Raw genomic sequence first — 20,045 nt, 5'->3', positions numbered from 1 at the left:
CGCCGCGTATTATCGCGTATAACACGCTCGTAAGCCTTGGCGCCCAATTTGGTCTGTAGAATATTATAAACTACCCCAATTTTACGTCTATCAATTGAATTCGATAAAATTTCAACTAGGAAGTTCAATTTATACTTTTACAACCCTTAATACAACACTGTTTTATAAAAATAAACTCGAATGCCTAACTAGTAAGGTAAAAGCAATGGTTACATAAATACGACTGGCAACAAACATTCTTTCTGCGCATGCTCACCTCTCGAGAATTTTACCCCCTTTTCACCCTCGCTCTAAGTGTGAAAAGGTCTATTATGGGGTCCGCTCATACAGGAACCCCACATTTGAGGGGTCCGCTCATACAGGAACCCCACATTTGAGGGCTTCTCCCTTCATTAACCATTTAATGGTAACGCATTATCAAATTACTAAACTGACTGCCAACTGAGAAAAAATAATATAAAATATAGGTTATGAGTTATAATTAACGAAACGAACGGTCGAAATCATTCCCATCATTTTATTGGTGTAGGGGTATAATCGTACTGTACGTCTCCTACAAGGCCTAGAACAATTTAGGTTATCGTTTTGCCTCAACTTAACAATAATTGCTATTAATACTAATGATGTTTTTTTCATTCCTCTGTGGCGTTTACCGTAACTGGTATGTTCTTAAAATCCTCAAAATAATTAATTGTTTCTTTAATACAGAATCGCCCCGCTCCCTCCCGCACCTGCGCTGATACCAGCCAAGTTATCCGAGATTGAATTACTGTTGATTATTTGCGCCCTTCTTTTTCTGACACTTCTATTACTTGGAATTGGAATAGCTTATTATTGCTTAAAGAAACGAAATATCAAGGTTGTCAAGAAGAAAAAGGCCTTCTCATCAGCACCTGGCAGTGAAATCACAAAATTGAGTGGTTCCACGTTAGGAGCACCTGCTTTATCAATTTTTGATCCCATAAGAATCCCCAGAGCGCAGGCTGCTCTATCAATTTCGGGGTCCGAAGCCGCGCTTCTAACACCATCCAGATCTGTATCACAACAAGAGACCATTCCGTCCGACTACCCGAGCGAGTCACCTTCATCCCTCAGTTCTGATGTTGAAGAAATGGTTGTGGATAGTAGAAGGACTCTCCTTGTAAATGACTTCGCAACAATGCGACAGGAAAGGTATGTAATATTGTTCGAGTTTGCTTATAGACCGACTAGCTTTGCGGCCGATAAGCGAATACTGGAAACTCTGACGGATTTATAGCAATGGCCTTACCTTCCACATTATTTAAGTGATCACGACGTTCATTTTGTTTTTCGGTTTTTGCTCTATTAAAAATCAAACGAATGCATATGATATTGACACTATTTTAACGAGAGATCGAAGAAGAAAATCTAGTTAATCTTTTGAATCTTCTAATCATTGTAAGACTCACAGTTATATTGAAAGATTCAGCAAACATTATTTTACAAATCAAAATAGATTAAGATTTATCTTTAAATTAAAAGCTACAAATCTATCAATCTTGTAATCCTGTAATCCTGCGCAAAAATATTTCCGTGTTGATCTGCTAGAATCGCTGCGTGTATTTACTTCAAAAATGAGATGCCACATTTAGTCAAACGCATAACATAATAATGAGAAACGTGTTACAATTACTTATGTTTTAATATCATATATTGCCATAGAGTTTTAAACAGGGACAAAGAGAGCTGAACTGATTCCCCCATTATAACCAGCTTTCCCCTATACATGGTTCAGAGTAATCGAAACGAAAAACAGAAATTCATTGCGTCAATCAATTAGAAAATTTTATTTTCATTAACTATGAAACTTTTCTAATTAAGGAATCGATTTGAGAATATCGCATTCATACCTGATGAAGCGAGTATTCGATCTGGCTACCCCGTCGATCAGGAGCGAGCCGAGAGCGTTTCTTCTGTTCCAATATTTACGGTGCCGAAACCTCCAGTCAAAATAGAAATGCCAAAGGCAAAGTTGGCCAAGGAACAAACGCTGACTACGATTCACGAAAGAGAAGATTCGCTCATGTCAGATAAATGGGCCTCAAGGTATGAATTTCAGATTTAGAAATACCTCTACGTTATCTCTAATCCTTCATGATGAATGTTGCAGCTTTGCTCACCAAACGTTTATCGAACGCGAGCTCTTACCACCTCCAGAAGTGCAAACTACGAAATCAAGACACAAGAGAGCTCCACCACCTCCACCAAGTATCTCGTCTTATGCTCCATCTCTCTACGGAAGCATTCCTGATAATAATAGCCGAGCTGTCTCTGATATAATTGAAATCACAGCGGAAACTACAAAAGCAATTCCTCCACCACCACCTAGTGTCTCGTCGTACGCCCCATCTTTATACGGTAGCATTCCAGATAACGATATATGCTCTCGTTCCGAGGTTATGCAAGTAACGCCAGTCCACCAAAAAGTACATCAGCCTACACTTAAGGTAATTTATAATACATCATGACAAAGGTTTAATGTGATATTATTAACAGTTATTAATCATGTTTGAAGTTAAACGCTTTCAGAGCGTTACAGAGAGATAGACAGATTAACTGGGTCTGTCATAATAAAATGGGTGTAGTACTACAACCAAATGTCTACTCTGTGTTTCTAATGTCATAAAGTTCGTAAAAGGCTAGCACTAACCTTCTGAATTATTTAGTCGACTGTGTCGAAATCTTGAAAATATTCCCATATTCACGTGTTATGTCATCCAAAAACGCAGTCAAAAACCACTATAAGCCAGTAAAATAGACCAGTTTTCAAAAATGTTGTAAAATGGTGTTTCATATTAATTCAACGAATTATGCAAAATTTTCAAGGTATGGAGAAAATTTAAGAAGATCAATTAAAAGTAGCGTTTTTTAAGGTTTTTAAACGTAATTATCGAAAACACGTATCCACTCGTTGAATTTTCGTTATTACGCTGAGGTGACGATAACTACCACAAAACCATGCAAGACCCGAGAAAGTTTTGGGCTGAAGTGCCAAAATCTATGGTTTCTTGTCGTAAATATTCTTGATTCGCTCATGCATCAGCGCCATTTTAGCATGCGGAAAAGTATGAGCTTATAAAAACCTATTATGGCCAATCAACGGGTGTTCTTGTGTCTCCCAGTGGTTTTTGATTCCGCGTATATTTGTGACGTGTTTAAAACTTTTTCCAGAAAGCCTTGTTAGTAAAATTAATTAGTTTTAAAATAATAAAATATTATTATTTATTTCATGTATTAGATGGCCACACTGACTGACTACTATGTTGACACCCAAAATACAACGGACATACGTGAAGATATCACCACTATTAAACAGAAACAGGAATATCCACCACCACCAAGGGAAATCCCGGAGGAAGTGACAGAAATAACTGAGACGACCATAGTCCCACATAAACCTAAAATTACTGTTAAGAATATTGACGATGTTTACGTTACGACATTGCATGAAATTGACGCTTCGGAACACATTACAAAAAGAGTTAGGGATACTATAGAAGAACATCGGTTAATTCAGGAGCCACCAAAATCCCCACCGCCCACAACGTTTGATGTCACAATTCGAGCATACCCAAAACCCTCTCCACCATCTTCCACTGGAACGCAGCAAGAACCTAGTCCGATTCTGTCAGAGCGGCACATTTCAACGACTAACATGACGTCAACTGAAAACATCGAGACAACAAATGTTGATTCTCGTTATCAACGAAACTGGGACGATACCTACTCAGAGGTTAGCGAGAGATTCAGTGATGTTTCCGAGCCACTTCCGCCAAATCTAAGAATTCCCCAACCCCGCACTCCGAGTCCTCCACCTCTGCCAACATCTCCTCTCCCCGAAGCTGTTTCACCGACACCTCTTCCAGAAAGAAGCCAAACTCCAGATACTGAGGTTAACAGTGGTATTCATCCGATTGAGCCTGAGCCGTACACAGGAAATGTACCTAGGCTACCAGTTTTAGAAGAGAAACCGACCTTACCAACGACATGGAGCGTCCTAGTCAGAGTTTTGAAACCTCCGCCCAATACAGAGGGCGTAGAGGAATTAACCCCTCACGTTCGAGAAAAATGGCGATCCATTATTACGACTGACGTCGTATTCAGGTCGCTAATTCAGGAGTGCACCACTACGGAGGATTATGTTCGTGTTACCAGAACCGAACGCTATTATCAGCTTTTTAGACCCACTACTTGGGAAGTGATAATTAGAGTATTGTCTGCACCTTTGGACCCGACTGAAAGGGATCCTGTGGGATATCATCCGTCAAGTAGAAACCTTCCCCCAAGATACAAGAGAAAAAGTGAACCTTCAGAACCCAATAGACCTAGGAGGAATTCATTGCCCCCTGTTTACGAAGGAGATAGCTCAAACCAACCATCTTTGGAAAGGGTGGAACCACAACCTTACTATACTCCAGGAAGTCCACGATCTAGACGAACATCAAAGTACGTTGTTGATTTGAAATTTATAAATTATTGTAAGATGCGTCTAAGTTAAAACATACAGGTCTCTGCCTATTATACTAACTCAATGTGCCGTCAGCTGTCTGGTTGTGTAAACTTAGGAGCCATCGTTAGAAGCGATATATTAAGGCATAGCTCACTTGACGAAAGCCGCTCGCGCTAATGAATCCTATTCAAGGATTTCCATTATCATGTATAAATGCAGTACTTAGACCCATTTTTAAAGATCAATAAGTGGATTACGTCAATTAGTTACCTTTGAACAAAAAGTCCCTAAAACATATATATTTTGGGAGAAGGTCAAAAGAGACATTAGTATTTTTATGAATCTGTAAAAACTGGTTGAATAGGTCTTGTAGATTTCGTTTAAAATAGTTATTTGGCGTAAACAGTTTCTCGATCTTAGAAAGTGGTTGCAAGTACAGAGACATACATTTTGACATTACCACCATAGCTTCCGACCTACATCAAATATATTCACGCTCTAAAACAATTAAACCTTCTTAGTGTGAAATTGTATGTTATAACACGGTCAGGACATTTGCATACGTAAATCTGACGATATTCAGCAAGAAACCTACTACCTCTCGTAAAACCCGTTAGACCTCTCGTCTCTAAGCCAGGCTGAGAAATAAGGCTGTGGTCCTGGACAAATGTCCACTTTGAAAATTAGCTAGGGCAGTACATTACAGTGAAGCTAAATCGCAAGGTGGTCACTTATATTTATTGGAAAACAGTACATTTATCATGATCTAGCGCACCAATGTCTTACAAAACGGACCGTTGCTTTCTACTATTTGACGGATATTAAAGGAGATATAGAAGTCACTTTGATTTATAAACCTTCCTTTAAATTTTATAGGGCTGGATCAATTTGGGAATATGACGTAAGGTCAATGACAGAAGAAGATGTGGACTTCACAAGAGCTGATCGCGAATCCTTGTGGAGCGTGGACACCGGTTACACTTACAAAACCGGTAAAAGCTACGCTGAACGATCAACTTCTGAGTTTTTGGAGGATGTGCCAACAGTAAACCGACGGTTTAGTCAACCAACATCAGATACCAGAGTGCCTCTTTCCTCATCGGCACCAAATCCAACTTATAGGGTTCCCATGGAATCAGACGACGATGCTGATGATCAAATCGAGCTTCCAATTTACCCGGTAAATATTTGTGAAAACAAATTCGTTGTTTTTCTAGGTACTAAAAATGATCGGAAGCTTCAGAACTACTATTAACAAAGTCGTTTAAAGAAGGAAATCTTAGAACAATATCGCTCGTTGAAACACGTTTTGTTTCGTGTGCTATTTTACTTCTATTATTGTAAGAAAGGGAAAAATTATTTTCTGAAAAGGGCGGACTTAGGGAAATACAAAATATTCAAAGTTTAAAAAATATGCCTGAACAATTTCGGGAATATAAAGACTCGAAATTAAGCATGAAAGAATTATTTTTCGTATCATGGGAAGAAGTTCCTTCCCTCTTAGGCTTTCAGGGAAGCATGAAAATTCTTTTTCTAGTTATAAGACCTAGCTGCACAATAAAATACTGACTTTACAAAACCTTTATTTCTAAGGTTACTTCCATATCTAACCGATCTGGCAATATGTACACAACGGATTCAAGAGCGATGACGCAGGTCAGTCAAAACGTTCAGTCATCGTACTCTGCCGTCCAAACATCATCGTCTCATGTTCGCCAAGAACAACAATATCATCAAAGGCAACAGCCTCCACCGAGCAGCGTAGGGGAAAGAGAAGAGAGTTATTCCGTAACTGAAACTGATATATATGACTGGAATCGGTAACGTGAATAAAGAGACAATTGGAAATTTAAATTAATTTTTTTAATATACGTGTAACGGGACAGATGAAGAGGTGTATCTTAGTAATTTTTCGAACGCTGCTTGCTGCTTAGTAATATTTTCTAAAACGGTTTTGGAAAAGTTTGAAAAATTTAAAAATCAATCGCACCAATTTTAGACTGTATTTCTGTATAGAATTTGTATCGTTAAATCACATATTGTGTCTAGCGCTAGCTACAATCCATTATACTAATTTGCATAGCAAACATAGAGTAGAAGTAACACCTTTCCAATGTTATTTCAATTAAATAATGTAGGAAATTACCAAATGTTGAGACTGTTGGTGGTTTCAGTGTTATTCATCTAAAAATAAAAATAGTTTCATGTATTTCCTTTAACTGAAACATTTTAAATTACATTAAATTTGTTTTTAAAAGACATTAATCACTTGAAAATACAGAAATGAAGCCATTGTATTAAAGGGTATCGTGCTCACAGAATTAATTTTGTAAACTAAGTAGACAAGCGGTATTCGAAACTTTGAAAGAAAAATACTTAAAAAGAAAATGGAAAATAAAGAATTCAAATGGCGGTCTCTAAGTACACTTTCAAAATGCGTTTTTAAAATAATATTTTAACTTCAAACAATAAAAAGTGTTCACAAGTTTAAGGGTGATTAACAAAATAAATGTATTTTAATAAATTAATAATATTGAAACTTTTCTTGTTAAATTTTCTTATCAGTAACATTATAATTATTTTTCATCTCTAAAACTAATGAAGACTTGATATTTGGAAGAGAAAACCATTTTCTGTTTTCCACAATATCGGATAGTTCAGGTTTCAGCTCATGCGGAGAGAGGTCTTCATTTCTCTACGATTTATCATAATCAGGTTATCTTATTTCGAAATTTTGAAATCTTCCAGACATTGTGTTACATTTCTATATCTATTTGAAAACAATGAGCCATGAAATTCGTCTTTATAGCTTATTTTTCATCACAGAATTTTTAGTTCCTTACAGCTCCAATGTTAGCCGACTTTTTTCAAAACAGCTTATGGAAGTTCACAGCGTAGCCAAGAGTTCATTTATATTTATCTTTAAATATCCTAAACAATTTATTTCTGTGTATTTAAAAGTCTTATAATATATCCATTAAAAAATATTTTCGAAACATCATGCTTGCTAAATTTAAAGAATATGTAGAAAGAGTGTGTAACCGATTAGGCTAAAAAGCGGGTTACAAGGTGAAATAATGAACTCAAGATAGAAATTAATGCTTGAATTCTTATTATTGTCCAGGTTCTTAATTTGTTAGTAATAATTATTTTTACAAAAATGATAAATAAATAAGTAATGTTAAATAAGTTAATCTATGAAATTGTTTACAATGCCAAGTCATAATGGGGGTAGCGCCCTAGGGTTTCTTCTTAATTACTAATTATTACACTCATAGAGGTATGAAGAGCCATATTGTGTTCAATGTGTAACGGTCCTCGAAGTAAGCGGGCCTAGTATACGTAGCTCGCGAGAACTCACTAAACTTACTAGAGGGTCGTGGTAATCGAACCCTCAACCTCGCCGAAAAGCAGATATTAACCTGACGGGTGTCGACCGATTCCCTTGGACTACGTCAGTTGACCTGACTACTAACTAGCTCTCTCACTGCTAATTAGCCAATTAACTCTCTACTGCTTTGACTATATATAGAATCTCAATAGTTCGGCCTATCCTCACAAGGGGGCGCGCAAGGACTGCAATAGTGCGCCCTCAAGTGAGGAAACTCAAAATATTATATGATATAGGCCTAGTCATAAGCTCAATAGACAGGAGCCTAAACGGTAAGCCTAATTTATTTAAGTGTGTGTGTAGGCTCACTAGCTGAACCGCTACAAGTGTTTTCCGTTTTTCTAAGACTCACTCTCTCTAGCATAGCTCACGTTTGACCTTAACGCTTGTTAATCATGCACGTCCAAAGAAGGGAAAGTCCCCAAAGGACTTCGATTGATCTTCGGATGGGGCTTGCCTTTTCCTTAATTGGTTCTGATGTTTTCTCATTAATTTGTCATCGCTGATAACCTCGTTCATAACACTGCCTATTTTCTTGTTAATGCGACCATGAATCCATCTAGCTCCTCTGGAATAATTTATCACGTAGACTTCTTCATTAAGGTGGAACTTGTCCTTTGAAGCGGTGTCGTTCTGACCATTGTCTGGCTCATTTCTTGGATGACTCAGGTCCATGCGGGTGACAATGTTTCTTCCCAACATAAGTTTCGCCGGGGATTTTCCACACGCTAGTGGGGTCCTTTTATGACGCATCAAGATCCTAGATATCCTCTGTTCGAGCGATCCCAAGTTGAACATTTTAAAACCAGCTTTGAGAATGTCGATGGTTTGGTCATGTCCACCTGATAGTTTCTTAACAAGACCTTTGACAGTCCGGACGGTTCTTTCGGCTTGGCCGTTAGATTGCGGATGATACGATGCTATGGTGACGTGTTTTATTCCATTAATTTTAGTGAACTCCTTGAATTGGTGACTTGAAAAACACGTTTCGTTATCAGTGACAAGTGTGCGTATGATTCCAAATCAAGCCATCTTTTGTGCGCAGGGATCGGATTACGCAATCAGTCGACGTAGTGGCGACGACGTCTACTTCAATCCATTTCGTAAATGCGTTTACGGTCACAATGCACCCTGCTCCAAGGTGTTTTAGCATTGGGCCATGGTACGAAGGTTTTAGAAGGTTCTGGTGCCAAGGCTTGACAGAGTTCGCACTGCTTGGTATGTTCCGTAATGTCGTCATCGATATTCGGCCACCAATACATGGAACGAGCGTTTCATGGAGTTGCTCTAATATACTTAATCTCATTTCCTTTGAAATGATGACCCTTTGCCCGATTATAAGAACATCATGCATCGTTGATAATTCTTGTCGACGAGCGAAATATGGTTTTGCCTCGGTTGAGTCTCGATCTTCTTGATTAAAGCCGTTGATTACGTTTGATTTAATTCTTGAAAGAAATTTTGTCGTTCTCCGTAGCGCGTCTTATGTCCGCAACGGTTATTGGACTCTCATCTAACTTCTTAAGCATTCGGTTGGCAAGGGTGCTTTGTCAAGATCTACTGGAAGCGGCAAAGGACTCAGCGCGTCGGCGTTTAAGTACTGTGTTCCGTTCTTATGTTCGATCTGATAGTCGTATGCGGATAGAACCAATGACCACCTTTGGATTCGTGCAGCGGACATCTGTGGTATGGGCTGGTTCTCGGACAGGAGGCTAACCTGTGGTTGATGATCGGTTATTTGTTTGAAGCGGCGACCGAACAAGTAGTCTCTGAATTTTGTTACGCCATAGACTAGGGACAAGGCTTCCTTCTCCAGTTGAGAGTAGTTCTTCTCGGCCGTTGAAATAGTTCTTGACGCAAACGATATGGGGCGCTCTTCTCCTTCGATAAAAAGTGAAACGACAACTTCAATGCCTACGGGAGACGCATCACAAGCGAACCTTATCTCCTTGGTGAGATCGATGTGTACCAGAAAGTTTGAAGAAGGAAGGAACTCCTTGGCTTTCTTGAACGTGTGATAACTTCGTGGCGTAGTTAGGTATGAATTTGGTATAATAATTTAGAAGTCCCAGGAATGAGCGTAGTTCCTCGATGTTTTTAGGTTCAGGAGCATCGGATATTGCTGCGGTTTTGGTCGGTAATGGATGAAGTCCTTGGCCGTCCAAATGGTGTTCCAAGAAGTCTATGGAGGCTTTATCGAACTGGCATTTCTCACGACTTAATTTCAAGCCGGCGTCTTTCATGACACGAAGTAGAGAGTCAAGTTTTCTCAGATGGTCGGCTTCATCGATTCCGCCCAACAGGATATCGTCTTGAAAAGGTGTGACGCAGTCTTCAGTCCGTAATAAGGTCTCCATATGCTTCTGGAAAAAGGCAGACGCAGATGAAATTCCATAAGGCAAGAAATTATATTGGAATAATCCTTTCTGCGTGTTGATGAAAACCAAGTCCTTGGATGGTTCTTCGAGTTCCAGTTGGCTATATGCGTCTCTCATGTCGAGTCTGGTAAATATTTTGCTGCCGGATAATTTGGCGAAGATGTCCACTGCTTTAGGTAGAGGGTATTTCTCAGTTTCTATTTGCCGATTTGCCGTGACCTTGAAGTCTCCACAGATCCTAACGTTACCGTTTGGCTTCAAAACAGGAACTATGGGAGCCGCAGACTGAGCGAAGGGTACTGGAGATATGATTCGAGTTTATTCCAACCACCGCAATTCGTTGTCGACTTTTTCCTTGTAGGCATAAGGAACGGACCGCGCCTTATGCCTCTCAAACATCCATTTTTTTTCATGTCGAAAACTTTTTCGTGTTCATCCAGGATCATTTGTAGGGTCTTCACCGGATCTGAGATTCGTAGAACTGCATTCGCCTGGATAATCGGGAGAGAAGATGACATCCACGACCTTCCGCATAATGTTGGTCCACTTCCCTTGTATATTACTATCGGAAGTACTTCCTCGTGCGAGCGATATGTGACATTGACTTCGCTGGCGCCAACGACCTCTATGTTGTGGCCGGAGAATGATGTCAGTCGAACGTCCGAGGCGTTTATGTTTTTCATCTGAATTACCCCTTCGGCTTCATGGCTTGAAATCAGCGAGAACGCGGAGCCAGTGTCGACCTCCATTGTGACTTGCTTTCCGTTGATTACGCAGTGAACTCTGTATGGATCCGACGATCCTTCGTTCTTTCGCTGAGCGGGAATGTAGAACACGTCCTCGGACTGCTTCGCCAGTTGCGTTGTAGTGTTTGGAATAAAGAACACTCCGTACTCTTTATGTTCTTGAGATTTCGTTTCTCCAGCTTCTACGTATTTCATCGTATCGTTCCCTTTTTGCTGTTTAATGTAACAGGCTCTGGAAATGTGACCCTTTTTTCCGCATGCGTGACAGGTTGAGTTTATGTATGGACATTTGGTTGCTGAATGTTCTTGTGCTCCACATCGGTAGCATTTATTTCGAGCCTCGTCCGTGGCTTGCTTCGAGGCTGAGACTTGTTTCCCTTTTCTGGTTGGACGTTTCTTCTTTTCTGGTTGGACGTTTCTTCTTTTCTGGTTGGACGTTTCTTCTTTTCTGGTTGGACGTTTCTTCTTTTCTGGTTGGACGTTTCTTCTTTTCTGGTTGGACGTTTCTTCTTTTCTGGTTGGACGTTTCTTCTTTTCTGGTTGGACGTTTCTTCTTTTCTGGTTGGACGTTTCTTCTTTTCTGGTTGGACGTTTCTTCTTTTCTGGTTGGACGTTTCTTCTTTTCTGGTTGGACGTTTCTTCTTTTCTGGTTGGACGTTTCTTCTTTTCTGGTTGGACGTTTCTTCTTTTCTGGTTGGACGTTTCTTCTTTTCTGGTTGGACGTTTCTTCTTTTCTGGTTGGACGTTTCTTCTTTTCTGGTTGGACGTTTCTTCTTTTCTGGTTGGACGTTTCTTCTTTTCTGGTTGGACGTTTCTTCTTTTCTGGTTGGACGTTTCTTCTTTTCTGGTTGGACGTTTCTTCTTTTCTGGTTGGACGTTTCTTCTTTTCTGGTTGGACGTTTCTTCTTTTCTGGTTGGACGTTTCTTCTTTTCTGGTTGGACGTTTCTTCTTTTCTGGTTGGACGTTTCTTCTTTTCTGGTTGGACGTTTCTTCTTTTCTGGTTGGACGTTTCTTCTTTTCTGGTTGGACGTTTCTTCTTTTCTGGTTGGACGTTTCTTCTTTTCTGGTTGGACGTTTCTTCTTTTCTGGTTGGACGTTTCTTCTTTTCTGGTTGGACGTTTCTTCTTTTCTGGTTGGACGTTTCTTCTTTTCTGGTTGGACGTTTCTTCTTTTCTGGTTGGACGTTTCTTCTTTTCTGGTTGGACGTTTCTTCTTTTCTGGTTGGACGTTTCTTCTTTTCTGGTTGGACGTTTCTTCTTTTCTGGTTGGACGTTTCTTCTTTGACAGGACGGATATGGCATGCACTTTCTCAACAGTCTCAGTTTTGTTGATTCCTCATTATACTGACGTTCTGGACTGCATGTTGTATGGCATGGGCAATTGACATGGCCTTAATGAGAGTTAATTTTTCTTCTGACAATAGCCTTTTCTGTATCGAGTCTTCCTTGCATCCGCATACGAGCCTATCTCTTAGCATATTGTCCAGAGTGGTCCAGTAATTACAAATTTCGGTAACGTACATACTTCGCGATTGTCTCTCCTGGCCTACGATCCCGTGAATTGAATTTAAATCGTTCGACGATCTCTGATGAAATCGGGTTAAAGTAGTCCATCAGCGCTTTAACCAATACATCGTATCCTTTGTCGGTGGGTTTAGCTGGTCCCACGATGTTCCTGAGTGTTTCGTACGTAGCTGAGCCCATGACTGTCAGCAAGGTCGCTCTCTTCTTTGCCTCATCGTTGATATCGTCAAGGAAGATGGAGATAGGGAAGTTTGGTCAGTATAGGAATCTCTCTTCACGAAATGTAGCAGGTCACATGACTTATATTCGGCGTTAGTTTGAACAGCGCAGGAAACCGGTAGTGCCGCCTATCCTCAGCGCGATGCGCGAGAAAAGTGCGGCGCCTGCGCACATGCACATCCACGCCGAAAACGAGATTTTTGGGCGACCGGAGTTATAGCGTTACACTAAACTTCCCTATCTCCATCTTCCTTGATATCGTTTGCGATGAAGTACTGCTCTTACCTCTCCGAATACAGTGTCCACGAATCCTTTTGCTCGTCGAAGGGACTGAATAGTGCGGCGAATGACATGATGGTTCTGGCAGTCTTCGTGACAGCAAGATATCTTCTTATGAATTGATGACGTAGAACTATCGATGGGATCTCGCCTCCGTCGCCAATTTGTTGTGTATTACACCACAATCGATGGTATAAAACTGAAGTTTATTATTTACATGGTTTGAAAAGGTTTAAGTCAAGAGACCCGCGTTATACAATCGTCAGTGTTATTGTGCCTGGCAAACATTATCTGTTATAGTTTATATACATGTTGCTTATCTTATCAGTAGGCGATTTGGTCTGTCTAAACTAATGTTTTTTTATAGATAATAGAAAGGTAGTGAGAAGCATGGAGTTGTCCCATTACGCCGAATCCCGTTAAACCGAAATCCCAATAAATCGAATCCCGTTAAACCGATTCCCAATAAATCGATATTTTAAGTATTGCTTTTCTCAATCAAGCCCGTTGGGCGGTTTCTGTCTATTGGGAATTTTTTATCAGAAATGTTATCTGTTGTTAGTGTTTTATAATTCTTCGTCAAAAGTTAATTAAGCAATGGTGGTTTCCGTCTCACCGTGGCCTAGTGGAAGAGTATCGGACCATCAATCGACAGACCCTGGATCGAATCCTCGAAAGGAAAAGTAAGTTTCGTAATACTAACATTCGTGTGTTTGCATACTAAAGTCATTATAAACTAAATTAGTTGCATCTGCCTTACGGTTAGGTTAGGTTAGGTTAGGTTAGGTTAGGTTAGGTTAGGTTAGGTTAGGTTAGGTTAGGTTAGGTTAGGTTAGGTTAGGTTAGGTTAGGTTAGGTTAGGTTAGGTTAGGTTAGGTTAGGTTAGGTTAGGTTAGGTTAGGTTAGGTTAGGTTAGGTTAGGTTAGGTTAGGTTAGGTTAGGTTAGGTTAGGTTAGGTTAGGTTAGGTTAGGTTAGGTTAGGTTAGGTTAGGTTAGGTTAGGTTAGGTTAGGTTAGGTTAGGTTAGCTTAGGTTAGCTTAGCTTAGGTTAGGTTAGGTTAGGTTAGGTTAGGTTAGGTTAGGTTAGGTTAGGTTAGGTTAGGTTAGGTTAGGTTAGGTTAGGTTAGGTTAGGTTAGGTTAGGTTAGGTTAGGTTAGGTTAGGTTAGGTTAGGTTAGGTTAGGTCAGGTTAGGTTAGGTTAGGTTAGGTTAGGTCAGGTTAGGTTAGGTTAGGTTAGGTTAGGTTAGGTTAGGTTAGGTTAGGTTAGGTTAGGTTAGGTTAGGTCAGGTCAGGTTAGGTTAGGTTAGGTTAGGTTAGGTCAGGTTAGGTTAGGTTAGGTTAGGTTAGGTCAGGTTAGGTTAGGTTAGGTTAGGTTAGGTTAGGTTAGGTTAGGTTAGGTCAGGTTAGGTCAGGTTAGGTTAGGTCAGGTTAGGTTAGGTCAGGTTAGGTTAGGTCAGGTTAGGTTAGGTCAGGTTAGGTTAGGTTAGGTTAGGTTAGGTTAGGTTAGGTTAGGTTAGGTTAGGTTAGGTTAGGTCAGGTTAGGTTAGGTTAGGTTAGGTTAGGTTAGGTTAGGTTAGGTTAGGTTAGGTTAGGTTAGGTTAGGTTAGGTTAGGTTAGGTCAGGTTAGGTCAGGTTAGGTTAGGTCAGGTTAGATCTGGTTAGGTTAGGTTAGATCTGGTTAGGTTAGGTTTGGTTAGGTTAAAGAATTAGTCTCAATTATATCATTCCAGTTATTAATTTTTATTTCCTTTATGAATATTTGATACATTCCATTCAAAATTTTTAAACATCCGTTACAATATTTGATGATATGGCATCCAGTAATTTCGTCGCGGCACTGATTTTACATTCTTTGGGATTTTCAATGGCGGCTTGATATTTTTTTACAGCATTGTTGTACCTTTCGTTGAACTGAAGAAATTTTGTTTTCGCTGGTTTCGGAGGTTTCCCAGCGTCATTATCGAGCTTCAAGGATCGGCATTCTACGTGTAGCTTTTGCAGTATTTATATATATTTCAGAATATAACCAGCTTAAAAAATATATTTAAGACATTGAAATGCCAATCTTAAGAAAAAGAACCCGCCAAAGTATGAAAATTAACCCGCACATTTGGCGTTTTCGGTCCAATGGGATTCGGTTCAATGGGACATTCGATCTAATGGGATTCGGTCTAATGGGACTTTCGATCCAACGGGATTCGGTCTAATGGGACGGGAGCGAGAAGCATTGGTAGATATCGTGAGTTTCTTCAGAAAACCTGAATTTCGTTACAATCGGGTTTTTTTAACGTAACAAGAGTATTAAACAAGATTTTACCCACCATCGACTCCAAATTTTGCAAGGAATCTACTGTTACAAGGAACGCATACATGAAAATAAAGTTAGGATGTGAAAATTGTACCGCCTTGGTCAAAAAACCTTTGATATCGTAATGTTCAAGAGGTTAACATTACGAGACGGTATTGAAAACAGGACATAAGAGTAACCGATAATTAATAGTGAAAGCTTAGCGGTCGCCCGGGCATTATTTTAACCTTTTGTAGTAGGAGGCTTACAATATAAAAACCACAGTACCACTCTAGGAGTTTTGTAAACAGATTGGAGGTTGTAATTTGAGGCCCAAGTTTTAAGACTAATCGTGGGACTGTGCTTTAAAACAATTTTTTGTATTCAGTCATATTCTCCAGGAATCATTACGTAACTTGTCACTCGATGTCACTTGTATACAATAAAAAGTGAATTCCAAACATTTATTTACACCCTGTATAATTTATTTTAGTGACGTCATCCGTTGGCAGTATTGGGGGTTGTTGACAAAAGAAGGTGTTGGTCTGATCTCGACCACACTGTATACACATTGAAGGGTCAGGAGATGATTTCAACGACAACTATAAATAAATAACAGCAACCCAGCCTTTACACACAGTGCCTTTTCCCCCTTTAAATAAATCTCTCATTCAAAGCTACCTTGCCCGCATTCCGTATACCCTCTTCGCACTAACCCCAAAAACCGGAGTAAAGAGAAAATATTTTAAATTGAAAACTTGCAACATATGGGCTTCGCCACAGCTGTCAATCAAATTAAACTAAAATGTGGGGGTTGTCGCAATCTAACCGGGTGAATTCTTTGACAATGCCAATATTGTTTCTTTCCCAATACTTTGAAGAGCTCCAAGACGATATTTTCTTAACAAGCGCTACGACAAACTTGTTTTACGTCCATCCGAAGTCAGAAAACCGCTGATATCTCATAGCGCTACATACATACTTCCTTTCGCAATTCTTTCATATTACGAGCTCCAATGTGGTAGGGGATCTTTCCTTAATCGGTTTCTATCCACGCTTGTTTTTCGTGTACCCGGGGTTCACTCACAGACACATAGACAGACACGTCCACCATAATGCCTCTTCGTGACTTTATCGTCACTCCGAGAGGTAAAAATGGTATAATGAATAATTAAACATGTATAATATTTTCATATTTATATTTTTAGGGATACATTGTTTATATTAGCAATGAATTAATAAATAGCTTTCTCGTACGTGATGTCAGATATGCAAGTGTACTGTATATAAAGTGTTATTAATTATTTAATAAATGTCATAGACATTTGAATAAATTGGTTTCGAAACGTCCCGTAAAACTAATCAAAGCGCATTAACATGAAAAATATTTTGCATCTTAACCATTAATTCAACGAACCATGGGGTTTTACTAGAAATATAGAACGCATAAGCTTATAATATGCTTCCCGTAAGTTTGTACCTGAGATCACTGAAGTTCTCTTGAAGACGTGTACCATCAATGATTCTCAACGCCTAAATCTTTCCAAAGCCTAGTGCAGATTATTGATTAAGGATCGATAATGGCGTAAAAATAGTGAGTTTTATCTTCGTTTTAAGCACGACTCGATTCAAATTACTGTTTCATCGATAAATCTAATATTTTTCAAACGTTGAAATATTCCGTGGATAATCGAAAATTCAATTTATTACCTCTTGGATGCAGGGCCGGATTAAGGGGGGGGGGCAGAGGGGGCACCTGCCCCCGGGAGCCAGCGAAATAGGGGCGCCCAAGATGTCTGGTGATACCCAAATCTGAGCGATTGTTTTATTAAATTTTCGAAAAACTCAAAAACATGACGTTAGTTTTGAACGATTACGGGACTGTTTTTCGTTTATAAATAGGTATATTAGCTATCGAGACCGATTTATTAAACCAAATTAGTTGCGAGGAGACGGTAAATAGATTTTCCGAGTCTAAATCTAGAAAAGCCTATTCAAAGACATAGGCAGGGCTGATACTAAGTCACTTTTTTCAAATTCGCTTACTAAAAGTCACTTTTTCAAAAATTAGTTACTATTTGTCACTTTTTTGGATTTTTGAGTCTTTCGGTGTTATTTACCTTTTCGACCACAACGTTTAAGGTAATATATTTAACTGTATGACGGTTTAAACGCAAAACAGCGAGATTACAGTTGATCAAACCCAAAAAATTGTGGAGCTCGCTTCGCTCGCTCATCAAATATTTAACTTAATATTTATAATCAATCCAATTCAAATGACTGTTTTTTGCTTACTATTTTTAAATTTATTAGTCACTTATTCAACTAAAATTGAGCGTATGAGTGAGTATCAGCCATGTATAGGGATACTTTTCACTTAACAAAATTACAATATTTCTAATGAAAACAAAATTGTTAAAATTTCTAGCTGGTTTTTATAAATTATGCGGCTAAGGGAGAGGGCGCCCATCGAGCCACTGCCCCCGGGCGAAAATCTTCTTAATCCGGCCCTGCTTGGATGGATAAGTCAGTCGGTTCAGTAAGTTCTTGACACATTTACCATGTCGACGTCAAAATACGAAAGACGTCGTGGCGTAATAATAATTATTAGGCCTAGTTTCACTTCAATAACGTTCTGGTCAAACCAAACAATTCTAGGTATAACAATAAGAAGGTCTAACACCCTTAATCAAATTGAGTTTAAACCGTTACTAATACGCTTATGGAATAATTATATCCTATTAAATATTAAACGTGTTTTGCTTGTCTATTAAGAACTATTTTATTTCCAAATGAAAAAAGGCAATACATAGACAACTGGGCGTCGAAACAGATGAATATTTTCCAACAAGGATATTAGTAGTAACAAAAATAAATAATAATTTAAAAGTGTTTGACTGAGCCTTAGAGTAGTGACTATAAATATTGGGGTTGAAATCAGTTTCGTAAAATGACTTTCATTTCCCATGAATATTTCCTGGAACGAAACCTAATCATTTTGCTAGCCTACAAATACTTCCGTATAGTATTAGTTTTTTCCGCGAGATTTTCCGCGCCGCGACGCCACCAACGATTCGTTTTTAACGCAGAAAATCGAAGTCTTTATTTAATAAATTAATCAGCCAGAGAGAGTTTTCATTGTGTAAACTGAACCTTTGGCACTTTATTTGTTCTGGGAGAGATAGAGAATATTTACAAAGCCCATTTCAACATTAATTATCTATTTTTTTTTTGATATTTCTTTACAACAAGCTAATTTACCTCGTTTTACACATATACCGAATTCTTGTCAGGGTCAGTCTGATACGATATGTTAAATAATCTGTTTCCGATCATGCGCAAACGATGCAATTATGTATTTCCATGAGCGCGGAGAGATATTAGTTTTCGAAACCCATCCATTGAGTCTGCAGGAGATATATTATTGGCTAGCCTCTATCACATGATTTCCGGACTTTGAAACAGCATAACATCCATAGAAAAAGGCAGGAAAGCATGGAAGTTATAAACTTTTTCTTTCTTATTTCTTTTTGATATTAATATAGCAACGAAGAACATTCTCGTCCCGTGGCTCACGCTAGAAGTGACGGGTCGATATATACTAGCACGCAATTGAGACTTATTGCTTTAACGGGAATATAAGCGCATCAACTCATAAAGACTGAAGAACTTGTTAGGCTAAGGGACCGAGAAGATAATGAAAATGTTTCTTTTAACAGTCATTGCAATAGTAAATATTTTCAAGTATTGAACTGATAAAAGTTTAATTCCTATCTAAGAAATAATTTTTCTCTAAGGTGTTAGCCCTACCACTTTGCAAAATGCAATCACAGGAGAACAATTATGCCAAGGTGTATGATGACGATCGAGTCTTTAAATATAGGTCAGTACACAACAACGCTTAAAACCAGAAAATAAATATAATTCTTTCGTTTTTGCAATCTATTAATGAAATATTTTACATTGCATCGTAATTTTGTCAGTTTCATTAATTTTGATAAGATGATAATTATAGATTTAATTTGTTAATTGCACGGAGATTTTGTTAAAATTTGATTAGGTAAAATATGATGTATTGGACGGAGTTTTGTGGAAATTTGGTTTTATAAAATGATATATTTTGCACGGAGTTTGTGTTGAAATTTGGTATCGCACTGAGTTTCGTTTCTAAGGTTTCTTTAACAAAATTTTATAGCATGAAGCCTTCTTTAAATTACATTGAGTTCGTAAAAATTATGATGCAATAAGATTTAATTTTCTAGGGTGAATTATAATTACATTGAGTTCGTAAAAATTATGATGCAATAAGTTTTAATTTTCTAGGGTGAATTATGATACAATAACTTATTTTTTAGGTAAAATTAAAATGCTGTTTTAATTTTTTAGGTTAAATTATGATGCAATGTTTTAATTTTTTAGGTTAAATTATGATGCAATGTTTTAATTTTTAGGTTGAATTATGATGCAATGTTTTAATTTTTTAGTGTAAATTATGATGCAATGAGTTTTAATTTTTTAGTGTAAATTATGATGCAATGAGTTTTAATATTTTGGTTTAAATTATGATGCATTGTTCTTTAATCTTTTGATGTAAATTAAAAAGCTATAAGTTTTAATTTTTTGAAGCAAATTATGATGCAAAAAATTCAAATGGATCTTGGTTTGAAAATCTTATAACACATCTCATAAATATTATAAATGGTTTAATGATAAAATTTTCATGCGTTGAGTTTGGAATTAAATTTGATTTA

At 38.3% G+C, this 20,045-nt stretch overlaps 2 protein-coding genes and 1 long non-coding RNA gene across 4 annotated transcripts in view; 1 reads left to right on the top strand and 2 right to left on the bottom strand.

Moving 5' to 3' along the window:
• The window catches only part of LOC149602836 (uncharacterized), a 49,483-nt gene extending 42,473 nt beyond the window's left edge, over positions 1-7,010 (top strand). For both annotated transcript variants that reach the window (XM_089860517.1, XM_089860515.1), the window contains exons 5-10: positions 709-1,173; positions 1,843-2,067; positions 2,132-2,468; positions 3,260-4,467; positions 5,348-5,651; positions 6,065-7,010. In XM_089860517.1, the coding sequence (XP_089716643.1) occupies positions 709-1,173; positions 1,843-2,067; positions 2,132-2,468; positions 3,260-4,467; positions 5,348-5,651; positions 6,065-6,295 (2,770 nt within the window). In that variant the 3' untranslated portion in view covers positions 6,296-7,010. The remainder of the gene's footprint in view (positions 1-708; positions 1,174-1,842; positions 2,068-2,131; positions 2,469-3,259; positions 4,468-5,347; positions 5,652-6,064) is intronic.
• Positions 1-20,045, bottom strand: part of LOC149602820 (ATP-binding cassette sub-family C member 1-like) — a 449,544-nt gene that overhangs the window by 100,153 nt on the left and 329,346 nt on the right. The window lies entirely within an intron of this gene.
• LOC149602835 (uncharacterized) lies at positions 14,724-15,226 on the bottom strand. The gene is made up of 2 exons (XR_016376991.1): positions 15,116-15,226; positions 14,724-15,037 (listed from the first exon to the last, which is right to left on the bottom strand). It is a non-coding gene; the product is annotated as an uncharacterized LOC149602835 (long non-coding RNA).

This window comes from Phalangium opilio, unplaced genomic scaffold (assembly GCF_054372755.1).
Source record: "Phalangium opilio isolate 3A_F unplaced genomic scaffold, DU_Popi_V2 ptg000352l_1, whole genome shotgun sequence".
Classification (NCBI taxonomy): Eukaryota; Metazoa; Arthropoda; class Arachnida; order Opiliones; family Phalangiidae; genus Phalangium; species Phalangium opilio.
The sequence above is the reverse complement of the archived record's forward strand: the minus strand, read 5'-3'. Positions and strand labels throughout refer to the sequence as shown.